Genomic DNA, 17,233 nt, shown 5'->3' on the forward strand with positions numbered 1-17,233 from the left:
TTCCGGCCGTGAAACATGGCGGCGCCCATTGGTAGTAGCACATTTGGGGGCGGGACCATATAGCACTTCCGTCCGCTTTCAGCTGTTCGGCGAGCTCCGGCTATGCAGGCTTCAGGTATGGGGTCCGCTGGCCTGGCTCGGCTGCAGGGGCTCTTCGCCGTCTACAAGCCCCCCGGGCTAAAATGGAAGCATCTACGGGATACCGTGGAGCTGCAGCTTCTGAAAGGTGAGTGCCTCGAGTGAGACCCAGGATCCCGCTGCCATTCCCCAGGAGTCCATCTCAACTTCTGATCCTTGTTGCAAAATAAGATCGTGTGACCCAGTCCTGTGGGCAGAGCGGTTTCCTTATTGTCTGTTCGGTTCACAGTACCTCGCTTTCTCCCGTGTTCAAGTGGGTAAACAGATTCAGTACTGTCCGTGGTCATAAGTGGTAAAGTCAGGATTTGAACCCAAGTCTGTTTCTTAACTTCTGCTTTTCTCTGCACCGTGGGCTTTCAGCTGTCTTCTACAACAGAATCGTTGAGATGTTCTTTACGTGTATTCAGGTCTGAATGCTGGGAAGCTTCCTGCCCCTAAACAGCGTGTTCGCTTCCTGTTGGGCCCCGTTGAAGGCAGCGAAGAGAAGGAGCTGACCCTCACAGCCACCCGTGTGCCCACACTCATCGACCATCCGCTGGGTAATGCGCATTCAGGAAAGGGGCTGGGTGTTGCTTCCCCGGGAAATCCCTGCCCAAAGTCAGTGTGTCCCAGACAGACTTCTCCTGTCCCAGACCAAAATAGGACCACAGTGGCAATGAAGTGTTTGACCAGAGATTGGCTGAATTCCCTGGAAAGCCTGGACAGTCAATATTTTAGGCTTTGCAGGTTTCTGTCATTGTAGTGCTGAAGCAGCTATAGACAGTATGTAATGAGCCTGGCTGTGTTCCAGTAACACTTTACCTGTGGATTTGTTGTTGTTTAGTCACTAAGTTGTGTTTGATTCTTTTGGGACCTTGTGGATTGTAGTCTGCCAGGCTCCTCTGTCCATAGGATTTCCCAGGCAAGAATCCTGGAATGCGTTCCCATTTCCTTCTCAAGGGGATTGAACCCGCATCTCCAGCATTGGCAGGATTCTTTACCACTGAGCCACCAGGAAAACCAGGCATCACCGACTGAATGGACATGAGTTTGAGTAAACTCCAGGAGTTGGCAGTGGACAGGGAGGCCTGGCGTTCTGGAGTCCATGGGGTCGCAAAGAATCAGACACGACTGAGCGACTGAACTGAACTGACTATGGAAGCCCCTTACTTGTGGATACTGACATTTGAATTTCATGTATTTTTCATATATCATGAAATAGTATTCTTTTAGTGTTTTAAAAACCACTTAGTAACATAAGAATCATTTTAACTTGTGGGCCATCAAAAAGCAAAACTTGAGGATTTGACCTGTGGACTGTAGTTTGCTGACCCCTTTATTATTCTGGGGTTCCAGGTAAAAATTGAGACCTTCAGGTAGAAGTCCTAAGGACAAAATTTGGAGCTCCTGTGATTCAGTTATACGCATGTGTACATTCTATTTCAAATTCTTTTCCGTTATAGTTTATCACAGGATATTGAATATAGTTTCCTATGCTATACAATAGGACCTGGTTGTTTATCCTTTCTACATGTGTATGTATGTATGTATGTATGTGTGTGTGCGTGCGACTCAGTCGCTAAGTTGTGTCCGACTCTTTGCAACACCGTAGACTGTAGCCAGGCTTCTCTGTCCATGGAATTTTCCAGGCAAGAATACTGGACTGGGGTGCCATTTCCTTCTCCAGGGGGTCTTTCAGACCCAGGAGTCAAATGTGAATCTCTTGTGTCTCCTGCATTGGCAGGTGGATTCTTTCCCACTGTGCCACCTGGGAAGCCCATTCTATATAAAATAGTTTGCATCTGCTAATCCCAAACTCCCAATCCATCCTTCCCCTACTTCCCTTCCCCTTTGACAACCACAAATCTGTTCTCTATGTCTGTGAAAAGTGACATTTTATTTTATTTTATTTTATTTTTTTTTTGAGAAAAGCCAGCATAAAGCACTTTTATTGCAATAAGAAAACTTGAAACTCATGTGTACTGCAGGGTGGGGGTAGGCTGGGGGAGTAGGCAGCAATTTCTCTCACCAAATCACTACATAGGACAGCAAAGGGGTGAGAGGGGGCAAGGAGAAGCCAGGAAACTCTGAGATCAGCAGGGGGAGCTGAGCATCAAAAAACAGGAGATGCTGAAGCTGTGATGACCAGCATCATTTTCTTAAGACAACACTCAAGGATTTGTCATGATGGCTGGGCTTTCATGGGTGTTAAGTGTCTACAAACAGCACCTTCAATTTAACTTTCGATTGAAGTTCTTTAAATTTAGGAAGTAGAGCGTGGATAGCTATGCGATTACAAAAATCCTGGATATCCATTAGAAAAACCACAGGATAGAAAAAAAAAAAAGGCCAGGCCGTGAAGGTTTCAGAGGTCCCTGCTGGCCTGGGGAACAGACATCTGCAATGTCCAACATCTCAGTGAAAACGATCTGCTTTCAAAAGGCAGAGGGTCTACGAGGAGGGTGAGGTGAGGGTGGGGCAGGGAAGGCAAAGGCTCGCCCCCTTCCCACTGTAGTTTTGGGTAGGGCTTTCAATTCAACCCGAGGACATCTCTCAACTTGGAGAATAATTCGGCCCTCAAAAGCGCCTCGAATCTGCTATGGCTTTGCAGCGCAGCAGCAAGAACGTTTAATATATAATAGATAAAACTTTTATCCAAAAAAATAAAATAAAGATTCTTGCACCACCCCCCCAACACCAATTCCTAGTCTAAAGTTAACCCATTACTTGTGCTGTTAATACTTGACTAATACTTAATTGGAAACCTAGATCCAAAGGACTGAAACTCAATCTTCACCCCAAAACAAAAACAAACTGAGTAATTTGAGGTTTATGGCATATAGTTCAGGTCAACACACATACGAGGAGAAAGGGGAAGAGCAAAGCCGGTGACAGAACACATTCAGTCTGGGAAGATGTTTATACAAAGAGTGTAGTGGAACATCAGGAAAAGCTCCATACGGACTCGCTGTGTGCGTCTGGAGGCGCCAGATCCTTCTGTGGCACATCCAAGAATGGGGAGCTCAGGGAGGAGGCCACTCCTGTCATTCCAGTTTTAGAAGTTCCACGTCAAAGATGAGAGTGGCATTTGGTGGGATGATGCCTGGGTGCCCAGTGGCACCATAGGCGTAGTCTGGGGAGATAGTCAGCTTGGCTTTCTGACCCACGCTCATCTGGGCAACCCCTTCTTCCCAGCCTCGGATCACCTCCTGCTTGCCCAGCACAAACTTAAAGGGCTTGTTTCTGTCCCTGGAGGAATCGAATTTCTTTCCGTCTTCAAGCATCCCCGTGTAGTGCACCACGCAGGTCTGGCCACGCTTCGGGAAGGTGCGCCCGTCTCCGGGAGAGATGGTCTCCACCTGCACTCCCATGGCTGCGGTAGCGGCGGACGCTGGGTTGGCCGACGGGCTGCGCGACGGGCGGCGAGGACCAAGACAGGATCTCGCGGCGATTCCGCGGCTCTGCCAAAAGTGACATTTTATAGTCAATGGAGCTAACCAACAGTGAAACTAGTTCCGATAATGAGCCCCCATCATTATATATAATTAAAGTATATGTTTGGGAGGCTATAGGAAGGCTGAGGAGCTTAGAGGCCAGGAACCTCTAAAACCCCTTGAACAGAAATATTCAGTAAGTCTACAGTATTCAGTTCAGTTGCACAGTCGTGTTCAACTCTTTGCGACCCCATGGACTGCAGCAGGTCAGGCTTCCCTGTCCATCACCAACTTCCAGAGCTTGCTCAAACTCATGTCCATCCAGTTGGTGATGCCATCCAACCATCTCATTCTCTGTCATCCCCTTCTCCTCCTGCCTTCAGTCTTACCCAGCATCAGGGTCTTTTCCAGTGAGTCAGTCCTTCACATCAGGTACCCAGAGTATTGGAGTTTCCGCTTCAGCCTCAGCCCTTCTGATGAATATTCAGGGTTGATTTCCTTTAGGATTGACTGGTTTGATTTCCTTGCAGTCCAGAGGACTCTCAAGAGTCTTTGAGTCCAACACCACAGTTCAAAAGCATTAGTCTCTGGCACTCAGCTTTCTTTAAAGTCCAGCTCTCCCATCCATACATTACTACTGCAAAAACCATAGCTTTGACTGGACGGGCCTTTGCTGGCAAAGCAATGTCTCTGCTTTTTAATATGATGTCTAGGTTGGTCATAGCTTTTCTTCCAAGGAGCAGGCATCTTTTAATTTCATGGCTGTAATCACCATCTGCAGTGATTTTGGAGCCCAAGAAAATAAAGTTGCTCACCATTTCCATTGTTTCCCCATCTATTTGCCATGAAGTGATGGGACCAGATGCCATGATCTTCGTTTTCTGAATGTGTTATACTGTAGAATCACTGAATATTTCTGTCCAAGGGGTTTTGGAAATGGTGGAAAAAAGGAAAGTTATGACCAACCTAGATAGCATATTAAAAAGTAGAGACATTACTTTACCAGCCAAGGTCCATCTAGTCAAGGCTGTGGTTTTTCCCGTGGTCATGTGTGGATGTGAGAGTTGGACTGTGAAGAAAGCTGATCGCCGAAGAATTGATGCTTTTGAACTGTGGTGCTGGAGAAGACTCTTGAGAGTCCCTTGGACTGCAAGGAGATCCAACCAGTCCATTCTAAAGGAGATCAATCCTGGGTGTTCATTGGAAGGACTGATGCTAAAGCTGAAACTCCAATACTTTGGCCACCTCATGTGATGAGTTGACTCACTGGAAAAGAGTCTGATGCTGGGAGGGATTGGGGGTGGGAGGAGAAGGGGACGACCGAGAATGAGATGGCTGGATGGCATCACCGACTCGATGGACATGAGTTTGGGTGAACTCCGGGAGTTGGTGATGGACAGGAGGCCTGGCGTGCTGTGATTCATGGGGTCGCGGAGAGTCGGACACGATTGAGTGACTGAACTGAACTGAGCAGTATAACAACAGCAACAGCAAGTATGATGTGTTGAGGGCCTGCTCTGTACTCGGTACTGTGTTAAGCTTTTCCCAAGTACTGTCTCATTGAATCCTGTGAAGTGGGTCCTAGTTCCATTTCACAAATGAGAAGATGGAAGTCCAGTGTTGGCTAATGTTAAATCATGTAGCCTGGATTCGGTAGACTCTTAACTACCCTAGGTTCTGTCTGTTACCCTAGGTTCCTCTTGATGTTCAGAAATGTAAAAGCTTCTAGCTCATTCCTGCATTCATTCATTTTATTTTCTGACATCTTTCTTGAAGTATAGTTGATTTACAAAACCTGTACATACTTAATTATATCAGTTTGATGAGTCATTCATTCTTTTGGGAAATGGGTTATTTCCTAAGCAGTCAGTGAGTTCTGGGCTCTGTGAACACAGAGACCCAGGAATTCCCAGCCTCCATTTTCTCACTGGGAGACTGTCCAGAACCCACCTTCCACAGGAGCTGGATAGGGAACCCCCCAATCTTAATTCCAGTGTTCTGCCCAGTGGACTCAAAGCCCTTCATTGAGGGAATGGTGACAGGGAGATTTAACAGGCTTCTTGGGTTGCCTTTTCTCTGGTCCCCGGAAACTGAAGAAATGGTTTGGGACCCCAGGTTCCTTGGTGGGGAAGCCTGAAAGTCCAGCTTGACGCTGGTTTGGGCTCCATGAGGCAACATTCTAGGAATGAGATTGCCATGCAGGCCCAAAGCCATCCTGGAGGCTGGGTTCATTGAGGATAAAGACCTCATTTGTTTCTTTCCAGTTCGTGGACTCGCATTCACCAGCCTGAAGGTTGGCGTGGGACACCGACTGGATTCCCAGGCGTCTGGGGTGCTTGGTAGGTGGTGTGGTGAGCCTGGGGTGCAGTGATAGAGGCCTGGGGAGCTCTGAGGAGCCTAGCCCACTTCTCACCTGACTGCCACTTCCCACTCCTGCCTCCTCCCCTGATCCCTCCCAAGTCTGATCTCTAGGAAGATGACTGGTGGAAAGAGGGATGTCCTGACCGTCCACCCTTATCAAGCAACTCCTGCCTGTGACATGTGGTTTGAAACCCTTTGTACGCATGTATTCACCATAACGACGTTGTTTGGTAGATCCCGTATGATTTTAGGAAGAAAAGTAAGCCTCGAGGAGCACAGATGATTTGTCTTGGGTCATGTAGCGAGTGACAGTCCCTGGACCAGAGAGGGAAAGCCTCTTGCTGTGTGGGGTAGCCAAGCGCCTAACCCTGGCCCCGCTGGCAAAGCTCTAGATGTCGCTGGGCACACAAAGCCCTGAGTCATGAGCCATCTGTGTCCCCAGGGTCAGGCGGTGGCCACGTCCTCCACGCACAATAGTCATAGCAACTTGTCCTGCTTCCTGGGACACAGGCGGGCGGACGTGATCTCATGCGCCCCTCCCGGTGTACCCTCTCCTGGAGTGAATGGAGGGTCATTCTTTCTTTCAGCCAGAGGGAGAAACAGACCCGAGGAAAGGAAGGGAGTGGCCACAATGCCCCTGTTTATTGGGCTTGTCCTTTGTGCCAACCACTTCCTTCCCGCTCATTGCCTCGGTCATCACAACACTCACAGGGATCAGACAGTAATTTTATCCCCATTTTACTGATGCGGAGCTTGATACCTCAGGAGGTTAAAGGACATGCTGAGAGCCATCCTCAGATGGGAGTATAGGTCTGTGTGACTGGGCTGGTGGTTTCTTACTTTTGAGTGTCAGGATCCCCAGGGAGCTTGCTAAGGATCCTAGCCCCCCACCCCCACCCCCCATCCCCACCCGCATGTTGAGTCAGAGCCAGTATATGTGGCTGGGACCCGGAAATCTGCCTTTTCATACACGTGCCCAGGGACTTGCTTCCAGTAGAAGATGCTCTCCTTGCCCCCTGGCTGCCACACCCATCAGCAGTGGGAGTGTTCTCCTGGAGGGTGTGGGGGTTGGAGAGCCCAGGGGAACTGGAAGGGGGAGCTGGGTATAAGATCAGGCTGGGTTACCTTTCAGTGCTCGGCGTGGGACACGGACGCGGGCTCCTCACTGACATGTACAACGCTCACCTCACCAAGGTACGGGGGCTGGGGACTGCCTGCTATCCCTCCACCCTGTCCCTGGGGGTCACTGGTAGGATTCTGAAACGGAGAGGATTCCACAAGGAATACCTTGGACATCCGACGGCATTTTGGAGCGGGGACGGTCTTGTGCTGTTTATTGGGCTTGTCCTTTGTGCCAACAGCATCGTCGTGACAGCTGGTGTCCCATGCTGACTGCTCTGTGCCCAGCGCCGTGTGCGGACCCCCTTGTGGATGCCTTACAGCGTCCCTGTGAGATGGGATCTACTGTTAACCCATTTTACAGATGAAAGAATGAGGCCCCAAAGAGATGACACTTGTTCTGGCTCACACAGCCTTTATTTCTTAAATTTTTTTGGCCACACCACTGGGCTTGCAGGATCTCAGTTCCCCAACCAGGGATTGAATCCTTGTTTCCAGCGGTGAAAGTGCAGAGTCATACCCATTGGACTGCCAGGAATTCTCTCGCATGGCCTTTAAGGAGGCAGAGCTGGGATTTGAACCTGGGTCTGTCTGACCCCATAGCCTGATCTTGATACCACTGCATTCTCTCTGCAACGCTGAAAAGTAGATACCACCGTCTCGGCGTCAGGAAGCTTGTCTCCCTGCTGGGCTGTGGGGTCTGGCTTCACGAGCGTGTGTAGAGATGCCATGTTAGGAGACCCAGGGTGTTCGTGCTTAAGAGCAGAGATTGTGGAGCCAAATGGCTTCACTTTAAGACTCTAGCTTGTAGCACTGTTGTAGCTAGCTCTGTCCTAGGCTGGATTACTTAACATCTGTGTGCGTCCATTTCCTCATCTTTGAAATGGGAGTGAAAATAGTACCTCCTCCGTAGGCTTACTGTGACGGTTAAGTTAGTGGCGGTATGTAACGGGCTCAGCACAGACACCCGCACGTGGCGGATGCTCAGTCCACGTTACCATTGTCATCCTCACTGTCATCGTCGTTACTCTTCTCTGAGGCAGAGGCAAGTAGCTGCACAGATCACATATGGAGGGAAGAGAGAAGTCGACAGTTTCCGGGGAGGGGCCTGGGAGGCTCCATTGTCAGGTTGGATGGAAGTGGAGAGGCGTGGAGGCTGGGGGTGGTCACAAGGTGGCTCTGGGCGCCTTGTGCAGGCTCCCGATGCTGCTTGCTGTCACAGGAAAGTCCGGTGCCCTTCCCCAGGGGGCAGCTGGGCAGGGGCTAAGCGCCCGAGCTCCCTGAGCGCCCCCCACCCCCAGCCTCAGTCTAGCACCCTGGGGGGTCTGAGCTGCTGGACCGCACCTCCTTCCTCTGTGCAGGGCTTAGACCATACCTTGCTTCCCTGTCCTCCAGGATTACACCGTGCGCGGCCTCCTGGGCAAAGCCACAGACGACTTCTGTGAGGACGGGCGGCTGGTGGAGAAGACGACGTACGGTGAGAGCCCAAGGAGTCCCGGCGGGGGCAGGAGGAGTGGGTGCTCCCGCCCCTTCACGCGCTTCCTTTATGCTTCACCCTGACGTGGGCGGTGAGGGTCCCTCTCAAACACTCACTGACACGCCAAGCCAGGGCTGGCTCCTGGGGGCGTGGACACGTGATTCTGGCTTCTGAGAATGCCCTGTCCTCCCCATGCTTTCTCACCTGGCTTAAATGTCACCTCCCCAGGGAAGCTTCTCCAGCCCCCAGGCTTGGACCAGGTGTCCTGTCAGAAAAGTCATCAGCTGACGATCAGTGGTTTTAATGTCTGTCTCCCACCAGGATGTCACCCATGAGAGCAGGGATGGTATAGTTCCACTCCTGTGGTCCCATGTGGTACTGGGCCTGGGATGTGGGAAGCGCTGGATGGATCAATGGCTGGGTGGATGGGTAGATGGATAGGTGGCTTGTTCTTCATTTCTTGCTCTCACCATGTTCTAAACTGTCCTGTAGGATCTGTTGCATTTGTTTGTTTGAGATGCTTCTGAGCACCAACCTGCACCAGCCGTTGTAGGGCGCACCTGTGCTGAATCAGATGGGGTCCCCAGTCTCAGTGATCTCACAGTCTAGCAGGGAGAGCAGCCACACCGCTGCATGTTAGTGCTACATATCTGCACTTGTAGGTGTGTGTCAACTACCAACAAAACGTTCTGAAGACAGCTGCAAGGTTGACACTTTAGGGAGAGCAGAAGCTGGAATTTGGAGGAGGGGAGGTGTCTGTTGGTGTTGGTCTGAATTTCTGGAAGAAGATTCTTAAGTCATTAAAAACTATTGTAAACACCCAGGAAAACTAGGTGCCGGAAAAGAGGCAGGTAGAGAGTGTCAGGAGCCCGGAGGAGGAAGCTGCTGGCTTCCAGATAAGACAGCAGCACGAGTGAAGCCAGCCAGGAGGGGTGAGAGGCCCACGCCCTTCCCAGCTGGCCAACCTTTAGTCCCTACACCTGCTCCCAGAGCTCTGGCCAGTGGAGTCAGAAGTTGGCTCCTGTCCCAGCTGCCCACAGGCTCGGCCTGCCCACGGGTTTGAGCATCCCCAGGCTTTGCTGCTGCCTGCCCCAGAATCCCTCGGTGGGACCAGTGTGCAGAGCCGCTCCCACTTCTTGCCAACCCATTTCTGCGTTTGGACATGTGGCACCCTCCCTCCAGGGATGCCTGGCACGAAAAACCTCGGACTAGGGCTCAGGGGGCCTGGCTTAGAAGAGCAGGCAAGTCGTATCATACTATGAGCCTCATTTCCAGAAGAAAGTGGGTTTTTTTGGGGGGGTTGGTTGGTTTTTCTGGGGTGAGAGGGGTATGTGGGTTGTTTCTCTGTCAAGCCACATGACATGCCGGATCTTAGCTCCCTGACCAGGGATCAAACCCATGCCCCCTGCATTGGGAGAGCAGAGTCTTAATGACTAGAACAATCAGGGAAGTCCCAAGAACAAAACGTTCTTAACCTGGAGCCTGTGAACCCCTTGAATTTGTCCTCCAGACATTGAGTTTGTGTGTATATTTCTGAGAAGAATGTCCAGCGCTTTCATAAGATTCTCAAAGGACTCTCAACCCCCCTACATGGGACCCTGGGACCTAAAGATGCGTGGGATCCCCTCTTGGCTCCAAGGACGGGGCTAGTTTGTGGGAAGGAAATTTGTAGTTTGCTGCCTCAGTGGGCACCTGTGTGCTGACCATCCCCTGGCTTTTCCAGACCACGTGACCAGAGAGAAGTTGGACCGCATCCTGGCTGTGATCCAAGGTTCCCATCAGAAGGCTCTGGTGATGTAAGAGAGACCTGGCCCACACCTTCCAGCAAGTGGGACCTCAAGGAAGCACTGGGTGGTTGTTCAGTGGCTAAGTCGTGTCCAACTCTTTATGACCCCATGGACAGCAGCACGCCAGGCTTCCCTGTCCTTCACCTTCTCCCAGAGTTTGCTCAAACTCATGTCCATTGAGTCAGTGATGCCATCCAACCATCTCATCCTCTGTTGCCCCCTTCTCCTCCTGCCTTCAGTCTTTCCCAGCATCAGGATCTTTTCCAGTGAGCTGGCTCTTGGCATCAGGTGGCCAAAGTTTTGGAGCTTCAGCTTCAGCATCAGTCCTCCCAGTGAATATTAAGATTGATTTCCTTTAGGAAGTGCTGGGGGGTGGGGCGGGGATGGCAGGGGGAAGTGCTCGAAGGGTAAGAAGTTAACCTGCAGGGTTCTGCCTGCCCTGGGGCAGATTCCATGGATCTTCCTTTCTGAGCCCAAAACCAGACAAGCACCCACTCCTTTCAGGGCATGCAGAAATGTTTCCTTGTGCCAGGACTTGGGCTAGCCCCTGGAGAGACCAAGGGGAACAAGAGATGCTGGCTGGGCTCGTAGGGAATATATAAGCTAACAGAGAAGAAAGCCAGGCGACCACAGCATCTCAGCACAAAGTCAGGCGGAAGTAGTTAGTGCAGGTGTGACTGAACAGGGGTAGACCCTGCAGTTCAGGATTGGATGGCACCGGAAGAGGCTGCTGCAAAGGTGGCTAGAGAGACTGAGAAGGTGGGCAGCGAATGAAGAGCTTCGGGAAAGGCATGAGTGGGGCAGGGCTGGGGTAGGCAATCAGCTGCCTGCTCTGGCCCCTCCTGATCACCCCCAGGTACTCCAACCTCGACCTACAGACCCAGGAGGCCTACGAGATGGCCGTGAGCGGCGTGATCCGGCCCATGAACAAGTCCCCGATGCTGATCACTGGCATCCGCTGCCTCCAGTTTGCGCCTCCGGAATTCCTCTTAGGTAAGTTGCTCCAGGAAGTTGGAGCAGCGACACAGGACTCCTGAGTTCATGTAGTCACTGTGGGAGACCCTTGCGGAGGCCAGCATGTGTGATTGCTGATCTCAACTGGTCAAGGCAGCAGGGGCCTACTTCCCTCCCAGCCTGAGGTTGGACTTGGCTGCTCACATGGTGCACAGAGCAGATAGATGTCTCCCGCCAAGTGCCCCTTTGAAGCCAGACCTTAACAAGCAGAGGTTATATATATATATAGTGGCTTCTCTCCAGAGCCGTCCAGTGTCTCAGGCCATTGTGCGGCATCAGATACCACTTTCCCCTCCGCCCTGATCCCACCCAGCTCAGCACCCGCTCCATCACCACTTCTTTCTCTGTTTATTGTGTTAACAAGGGCTCTTTTCTTGAGTGCTAACCAAGACTCTCCCGATGCTAAGTGTGTTATAGAAATGATTCCTCACAACCACCTTTTTTTTTGGCTTCACCATGTTGCTTGCCAGATCTTAGTTCACTGACCAGGGATTGAACCTGTGCCCCCTGAAGTGGAAGCATGGTGTCCTAACCACTGGACCACGAGGAAAGTCCCAACCTGGGGGTTCCTCTGAAAAAGCAGATTCTGATTCAGCAGATCTGGATGGGGCCTGAGACTCTGCCTGTCTTAGCAGACCCCTGGGCTACACTTAGAGGAGGATGGGGTCTGGCTAAGGTTATTACACAGCCAGAAGGGCTCCCGGGGTGTGAATCTAGATCGGTGGCACCAGAGGCTGTGCTCCTGACCACCGCCTCTGCTGTGTGTCCCTGGCAGAGGTGCAGTGTATGCATGAGACACAGAAGCAGCTGCGGAGGCTGGTGCACGAAATCGGCCTGGAGCTGAAGAGCACCGCTGTCTGTACCCAGGTGCGGCGGACACGGGACGGCTTCTTCACCCTGGATGACGCCCTCCTGAGGACCCAGTGGGACCTACCGAGCATCCAGGATGCCATCCAGGCTGCAGCACCCCGGGTGGCGGCAGAGCTGGAGAAGAGCTTGAGGCCTTGGCTGGGTACCCAGGAGCCCCCTGGTCCAGGCCAGCCCTGGGACTCCGAGAGGCCACACTCTGCCTTGAGGCCAGAGAGCCATGTGGGACATTGACAGGTCAGCAGCTGGTGGAACAGTGGATGTCTAAAAATAAGAGCTGGTGGAACAGTGGGTGTCTAAAAATAAGAATTGTTCGTGGCTGGAACTGCTGACTGCAGAACATGAGAGCAGGAGGGGCTTTTTTGCACATGACAGAAAACCCTGAAGCTGTAAGAGAAACCATTAACAGGGAGTTCCCTAGTCAGGGAACTAAGATCCTGCAAGCTGTGTAATGTTGCCAAAGAAAATAAAAGATCAACAGACTTGGCCCAGTTAAAAACTTCTGTACAGAGGAAAAAACGCTAAATGAATGACAGACTGATAAAAAATAGTTGTTACAAGTTTAAGCAATAATGTTTATAATATATAAAGAGTTCTTACAAAACAATAAGAAAAACATGACAAGAAAGTTGATCAAATGACGTGAATTGTGTGTTTGTATAGCAAAAGCCATCCAGATGGCTAGTAAACCTGAAATGATGTTCCGACTCTTTAATGATGAAAGACATTCGGATGAAAACGAGATGATTTTTCCTTGCCTTTCAAATAAATTAAGAAAAAGATAACATCCATTATCGGGGAGGATGTGAGAAGATGGGCAATGTATACACTTGGTGCCGGGTTGCTTCAGTCATGTCCGACTCTGTGACCCAATGGACTGTAGCCCGCCAGGCTCCTCTGTCCATGGGATTCTCCAGGCAAGAAAATGAGTGGGTTGCCATTTCCTTCTCCAGGGTATCTTCCCAAGCCAGGAATCAAACTAGCATCTCCTGTGTTGGCAGGCAGATTCTTTACCACCAGAGCCATCTGGGAATACACTTGCTAGGAATACTCAACAGTGTAACCTTTCGGGAGTAATTCGGTGGTATGTATCAGCATTTAAAATACTCCTGCCCTGGGACTTCCCTAGTGGTCCAGCGGTTAAGAATCCGCCTGCCAGTGCGTGGGATGTGGATTTGATCCCTGCTCTGTGAACTAAGATACCACGTGCCCCTGGGTAACTAAGCCCCAAGGTGATTAAGTCCTTGAGCTTGTGCTCCATAACAAGAGAGGGATCAAACTTGGGCCCTGTCTGTTGGGAGTGGAGAGTCTTAACCACTGGACTGCCAGGGAAGTCCTGGAAGGAAATTGTTCTTAAAAGAATGAAAACAAGGTCGTATTCTGTGGTTCCAGGGATTAGGACTTTGACACATGAGTTTTTTGGGGACATAACTTGACTTATAACAGGTGGTTAGACACTCACCTGGGCTGACCCAGTGCTTCTCAGAGCCCTGCTGTCCTGTGACCAGAAAACTCCCCCTGAGGTTAGGAGAGGCCCCTTCTTCCCCTCCACTACCCCTGTTACCACCACAGCAGTGGCTGACTGGGGCACGTGTTATACTGTGGTTAATAAACATTAACCCAGAACTTATCCACGGGAGCACTGGGGACCAGGGTTGTGCAAAACTTTCCTTGCTGCCAGCCCAGGGAAGCAGCGAGGGCACAGGGCCCCAGAGGCTCTAAGAGTGGCTCCCTGGGGCATGGACTGTAGCTGACCCCTCCAAGGCCTCTCCAAGCAGCTCCTTTCCCATGGTCCAAATAAGAATTTAAGTTTTGATTGCACTGTATATAAGAAGTGTATCTGGGGACTTCCCTGGTGGTCCAGTGACAAAGATTCCACACTCCCAATGCAGGGAGCCCAGGTTCGATTCCTAGTCGGGGAACTAGATCCCACATTCCACAACTAAAAGTTGGCACACTGCAGCTAGAAGTTTCTGTATGCTGTAAGTAAGACCTGGTGCAGCCAAGTAAAAAATAATTATTACTTAAAGCAATGGAGACAGTGACAGACTTTATATTCTTGGGCTCCAAAATCACTGCAGATAGTGACTGCAGCCATGAAATTAAAAGAAGCTTGCTCCTTGAAAGAAAAGCTATGACCAATCCAGATAGCATATTAAAAAGCAGAGACATTACTTTGCCAACAAAGGTCTGTCTAGTCAAAGGTATGGTTTTTCCAGTAGTCATGTATGGATGTGGGAGTTGGACTATAAAGAAAGCTGAGCACCAAAGAATTGATGCTTTTGAACTGTGGCATTGAAGAAAACTCGAGAGTCCCTTGGACTGCAAGGAGATCCAACCAGTCAGCCCTAAAGGAAATCAGTCCTCAATATTCATTGGAAGGACTGATGTTGAAGCTGAAACTCCAATACTATGGCCACCTGATGCAAAGAACTGACTCATTTGAAAAGACCCTGATGCTGGGAAAGATTGAAGTCAGGCGGAGAAGGGGACGACAGATGGTTGGGTGGCATCACCGACTTGATGGACATGAGTTTGAGCAAGCTCTGGGAGTTGGTGATGGACAGGGAAGCCTGGTGTGCTACAGTTCATGGGGTGGCAAAGAGTCAGACATGACTGAGCGACTGGACTGAAGTGATTCTTTTCTGGTTGTGCTGAGTCTTCATTGCTATGCAAAGGCTCGCTTTAGTTGCGCTGAGCTGGGGCTACTCTTCATTGCGGTGCACCAGCTTCTCGTTGCAGTGGCTTCTCTTGTGGAACACAGGCTCTAAGTGCACGGACTTCAGTAGTTGTGGCTGTCAGGACTTAGAGCTTGGGGGCTTCAGTAGTTGCGCTTCAGAGGCTTAGTGCTCCGTGGATGTAGAATCTTCCTGAACCAGGGAGCGAACCCCTGTTCCCTGCAGTGGCAGGCAGATTCTTCACCACTGGACCACCAGGGAAACCCAGAGACTATAGTAATCCCTGTTTTACAGATGAGGAAACCGAGGCATGAAGGGGACAAATAACAAGCCAGAGGACACCTGACAAGGGGGTCCCGAGCCCGAGCCCACACCTGTGCTGTTCGGAGTCAGCATTACTGACTGCTACACCATCCTGCCTCTCCTCGAGCTATTGCTGCTTTTGTGGGGTCGTTTACTAGCCAAGTCCCAGGCCTGGCACATGGTAGGTGCTTAGGCAATTTGTTTAAGGCACTGAGTACCTGGGCTTCCCTGGTGGCTCAGTGTAAAGAATCTGCCTGCCAATGCAGGTGTCATGCGTTCGATCCCTGGCCTGGGAGGATCCCATGTGCTTCAGAGCAACTAAGCCCATGTGCCATGATTACTGAGCCCACACACTGCAGCTGCTGAAGCCCGGGTGCCCTAGGGCCTGTCCTCTACAGTAAGAGAAGCCACCTCAGCAAGAAGCCTGAATTCACCACAACTAGAGACTAGCACCCCCTAGCCGTAACTAGAGAAGGGCCTGTGCGAAGACCTGTATGAAGGTCCTGTATGAAGCCCCAGCAAAGCGAAAGGGAAAAGGAGGAACTGAGTATCTTGTGATACTGTGATGTAAAGAAGTATATTTTTGGGTCTTCCTCCCCAGCTCCCAGCCAGAGCGCCTAAGACCCTTGTAATGTCCTAAGCGATAAAGGTGAAAAGAACATCTTGAATATCTTTTGTTGTGTTTTATGCCCAGTTCCTGAAAGAGCTCCAGAAGGTGAAAGCGGCAAGCATCTTTTCTGACTCCTAACAAGCCCCTTTTGGAACTTCCCTAGTGGATCAGCCAATAAAGAATCCGCCTGCAATGCAGGAGACCCGAGTTCGATCCCTGGGTTAGGAAGATCCCCTGGAAAAGGGAAAGGCTACCCACTCCAGAATTCTGGCCTGGAGAATTCAGTCCATGGGATCCCAAAGAGTCAGACACGACTGACTGACTTTCACTTTCCAGTGGTTAAGACTCTGCACTTCCAGTACAAGGGACTCTGTTTTGACCGCTGGTCCGAGAACTAAGAACCCCGCTTGCCGTGGGTCAACTAAGTCTGCATGCCACAAGTAGAGAGAAGCCCGTAGGCCGCAGCAAAGAGCCAGAGAACTAAGGCCCGACGCAGCCAAATAAGTGAAAAAACCAGCCCCTTTCAGCCACACCTGCCTGCTTAATAGAAGCGCCGTAAAAAACCTAAAGGATGGGGTTTCGAGAGCTGAGTTAGCCAACACATCTGGGTGCTGGGGAAGGGGTGCAGCCGGAGAGGGCTTGGAAATCCAGCACCGCTCCCACATGGCTTGCTTGCCCTGTGGACCTCCACCATTTGGTCCTTCCTGAGTTGTAGCCTCTGTAATAAACTAGTGAACATAAGTGTTTCTCTGAGATGTGTGAGCTGTTGAGCAAACTTTCACACTTAAGGAAGGGTCATGAGAATTCCCAGCTTCAGTCAGCAGTGCGTGTAGGTGACAGCCTGGGACGTGTGGTCAGTGTCCAAAGTGGGGGCAGTCTCCTGGGACTGCACCCTTGACCTGCATGGTGTGGGTGAATTCCAGGCAGGCAGTGTCAGAACTGAGTTATATCATGAGTCACCCAGGCCTGTCCATCAGGAATTACAGAATCGCTTGGTATGGAAAGGCCTCCACGTTTGGTGTCAGAAGTACTGTGTACAGAAAGGAAACAGGAGTTTTTACTTGTATATGTGCTTGGTATATGCTTATTACCTGGATAAATAACTGAAGTGGTTACTTTTGTATTTTCTTTGGCTGTGCAACATGAGGGACCTTAGTTCCCCAACTAGGGATAGAACCCATGCCCCCTGCTTTGGGAGCACAAAGTCTTAACTGCCAGGGAAGTCCCTCAAGTGATTAATTTTTTTAACAAAGTGGAATTACAATATACACAGTTATCACAATTGGCTTCTTTCATCCAACAGTAGAGTGTGGCTCTTCGTGGGCCTTCCCTGTTGGCTCTGGGGTAAAGAACCCGCCTGCCAATGCAGGAGACATGGGATCGATCCCTGGGTTGGGAAGATCCCCTGGAGAAGGAAATGGCAGCCCACGCCAGTGTTCTTGCCTGGAGAATCCCGTGGACGGAGG

General features: G+C 50.7%; 2 protein-coding genes across 2 annotated transcripts; one reads left to right on the plus strand and one right to left on the minus strand.

Moving 5' to 3' along the window:
- The first annotated feature begins 61 nt into the window (after positions 1 to 61).
- Positions 62 to 16,880, plus strand: TRUB2 (TruB pseudouridine synthase family member 2). Its single transcript, XM_055400165.2, has 8 exons — positions 62 to 226; positions 546 to 677; positions 5,816 to 5,890; positions 7,045 to 7,106; positions 8,427 to 8,508; positions 10,232 to 10,304; positions 11,152 to 11,288; positions 12,085 to 16,880. The coding sequence occupies exons 1-8, from the start codon at positions 103 to 105 to the stop codon at positions 12,408 to 12,410; spliced, it is 1,011 nt and encodes a 336-aa protein (XP_055256140.2). The 5' UTR covers positions 62 to 102; the 3' UTR covers positions 12,411 to 16,880.
- LOC148776069 (peptidyl-prolyl cis-trans isomerase FKBP1A-like) lies at positions 2,933 to 3,577 on the minus strand. The gene has a single exon (XM_088841126.1). It carries the CDS (start codon positions 3,486 to 3,488, stop codon positions 3,162 to 3,164), a length of 327 nt encoding a protein of 108 aa, XP_088697252.1. The 5' UTR covers positions 3,489 to 3,577; the 3' UTR covers positions 2,933 to 3,161.
- Positions 16,881 to 17,233: the final 353 nt, after the last annotated feature.

This window comes from Moschus berezovskii, chromosome 11 (assembly GCF_049115385.1).
Source record: "Moschus berezovskii isolate FMDL1 chromosome 11, NW_MosBer_1.0, whole genome shotgun sequence".
NCBI classification, from domain to species: Eukaryota; Metazoa; Chordata; class Mammalia; order Artiodactyla; family Moschidae; genus Moschus; species Moschus berezovskii.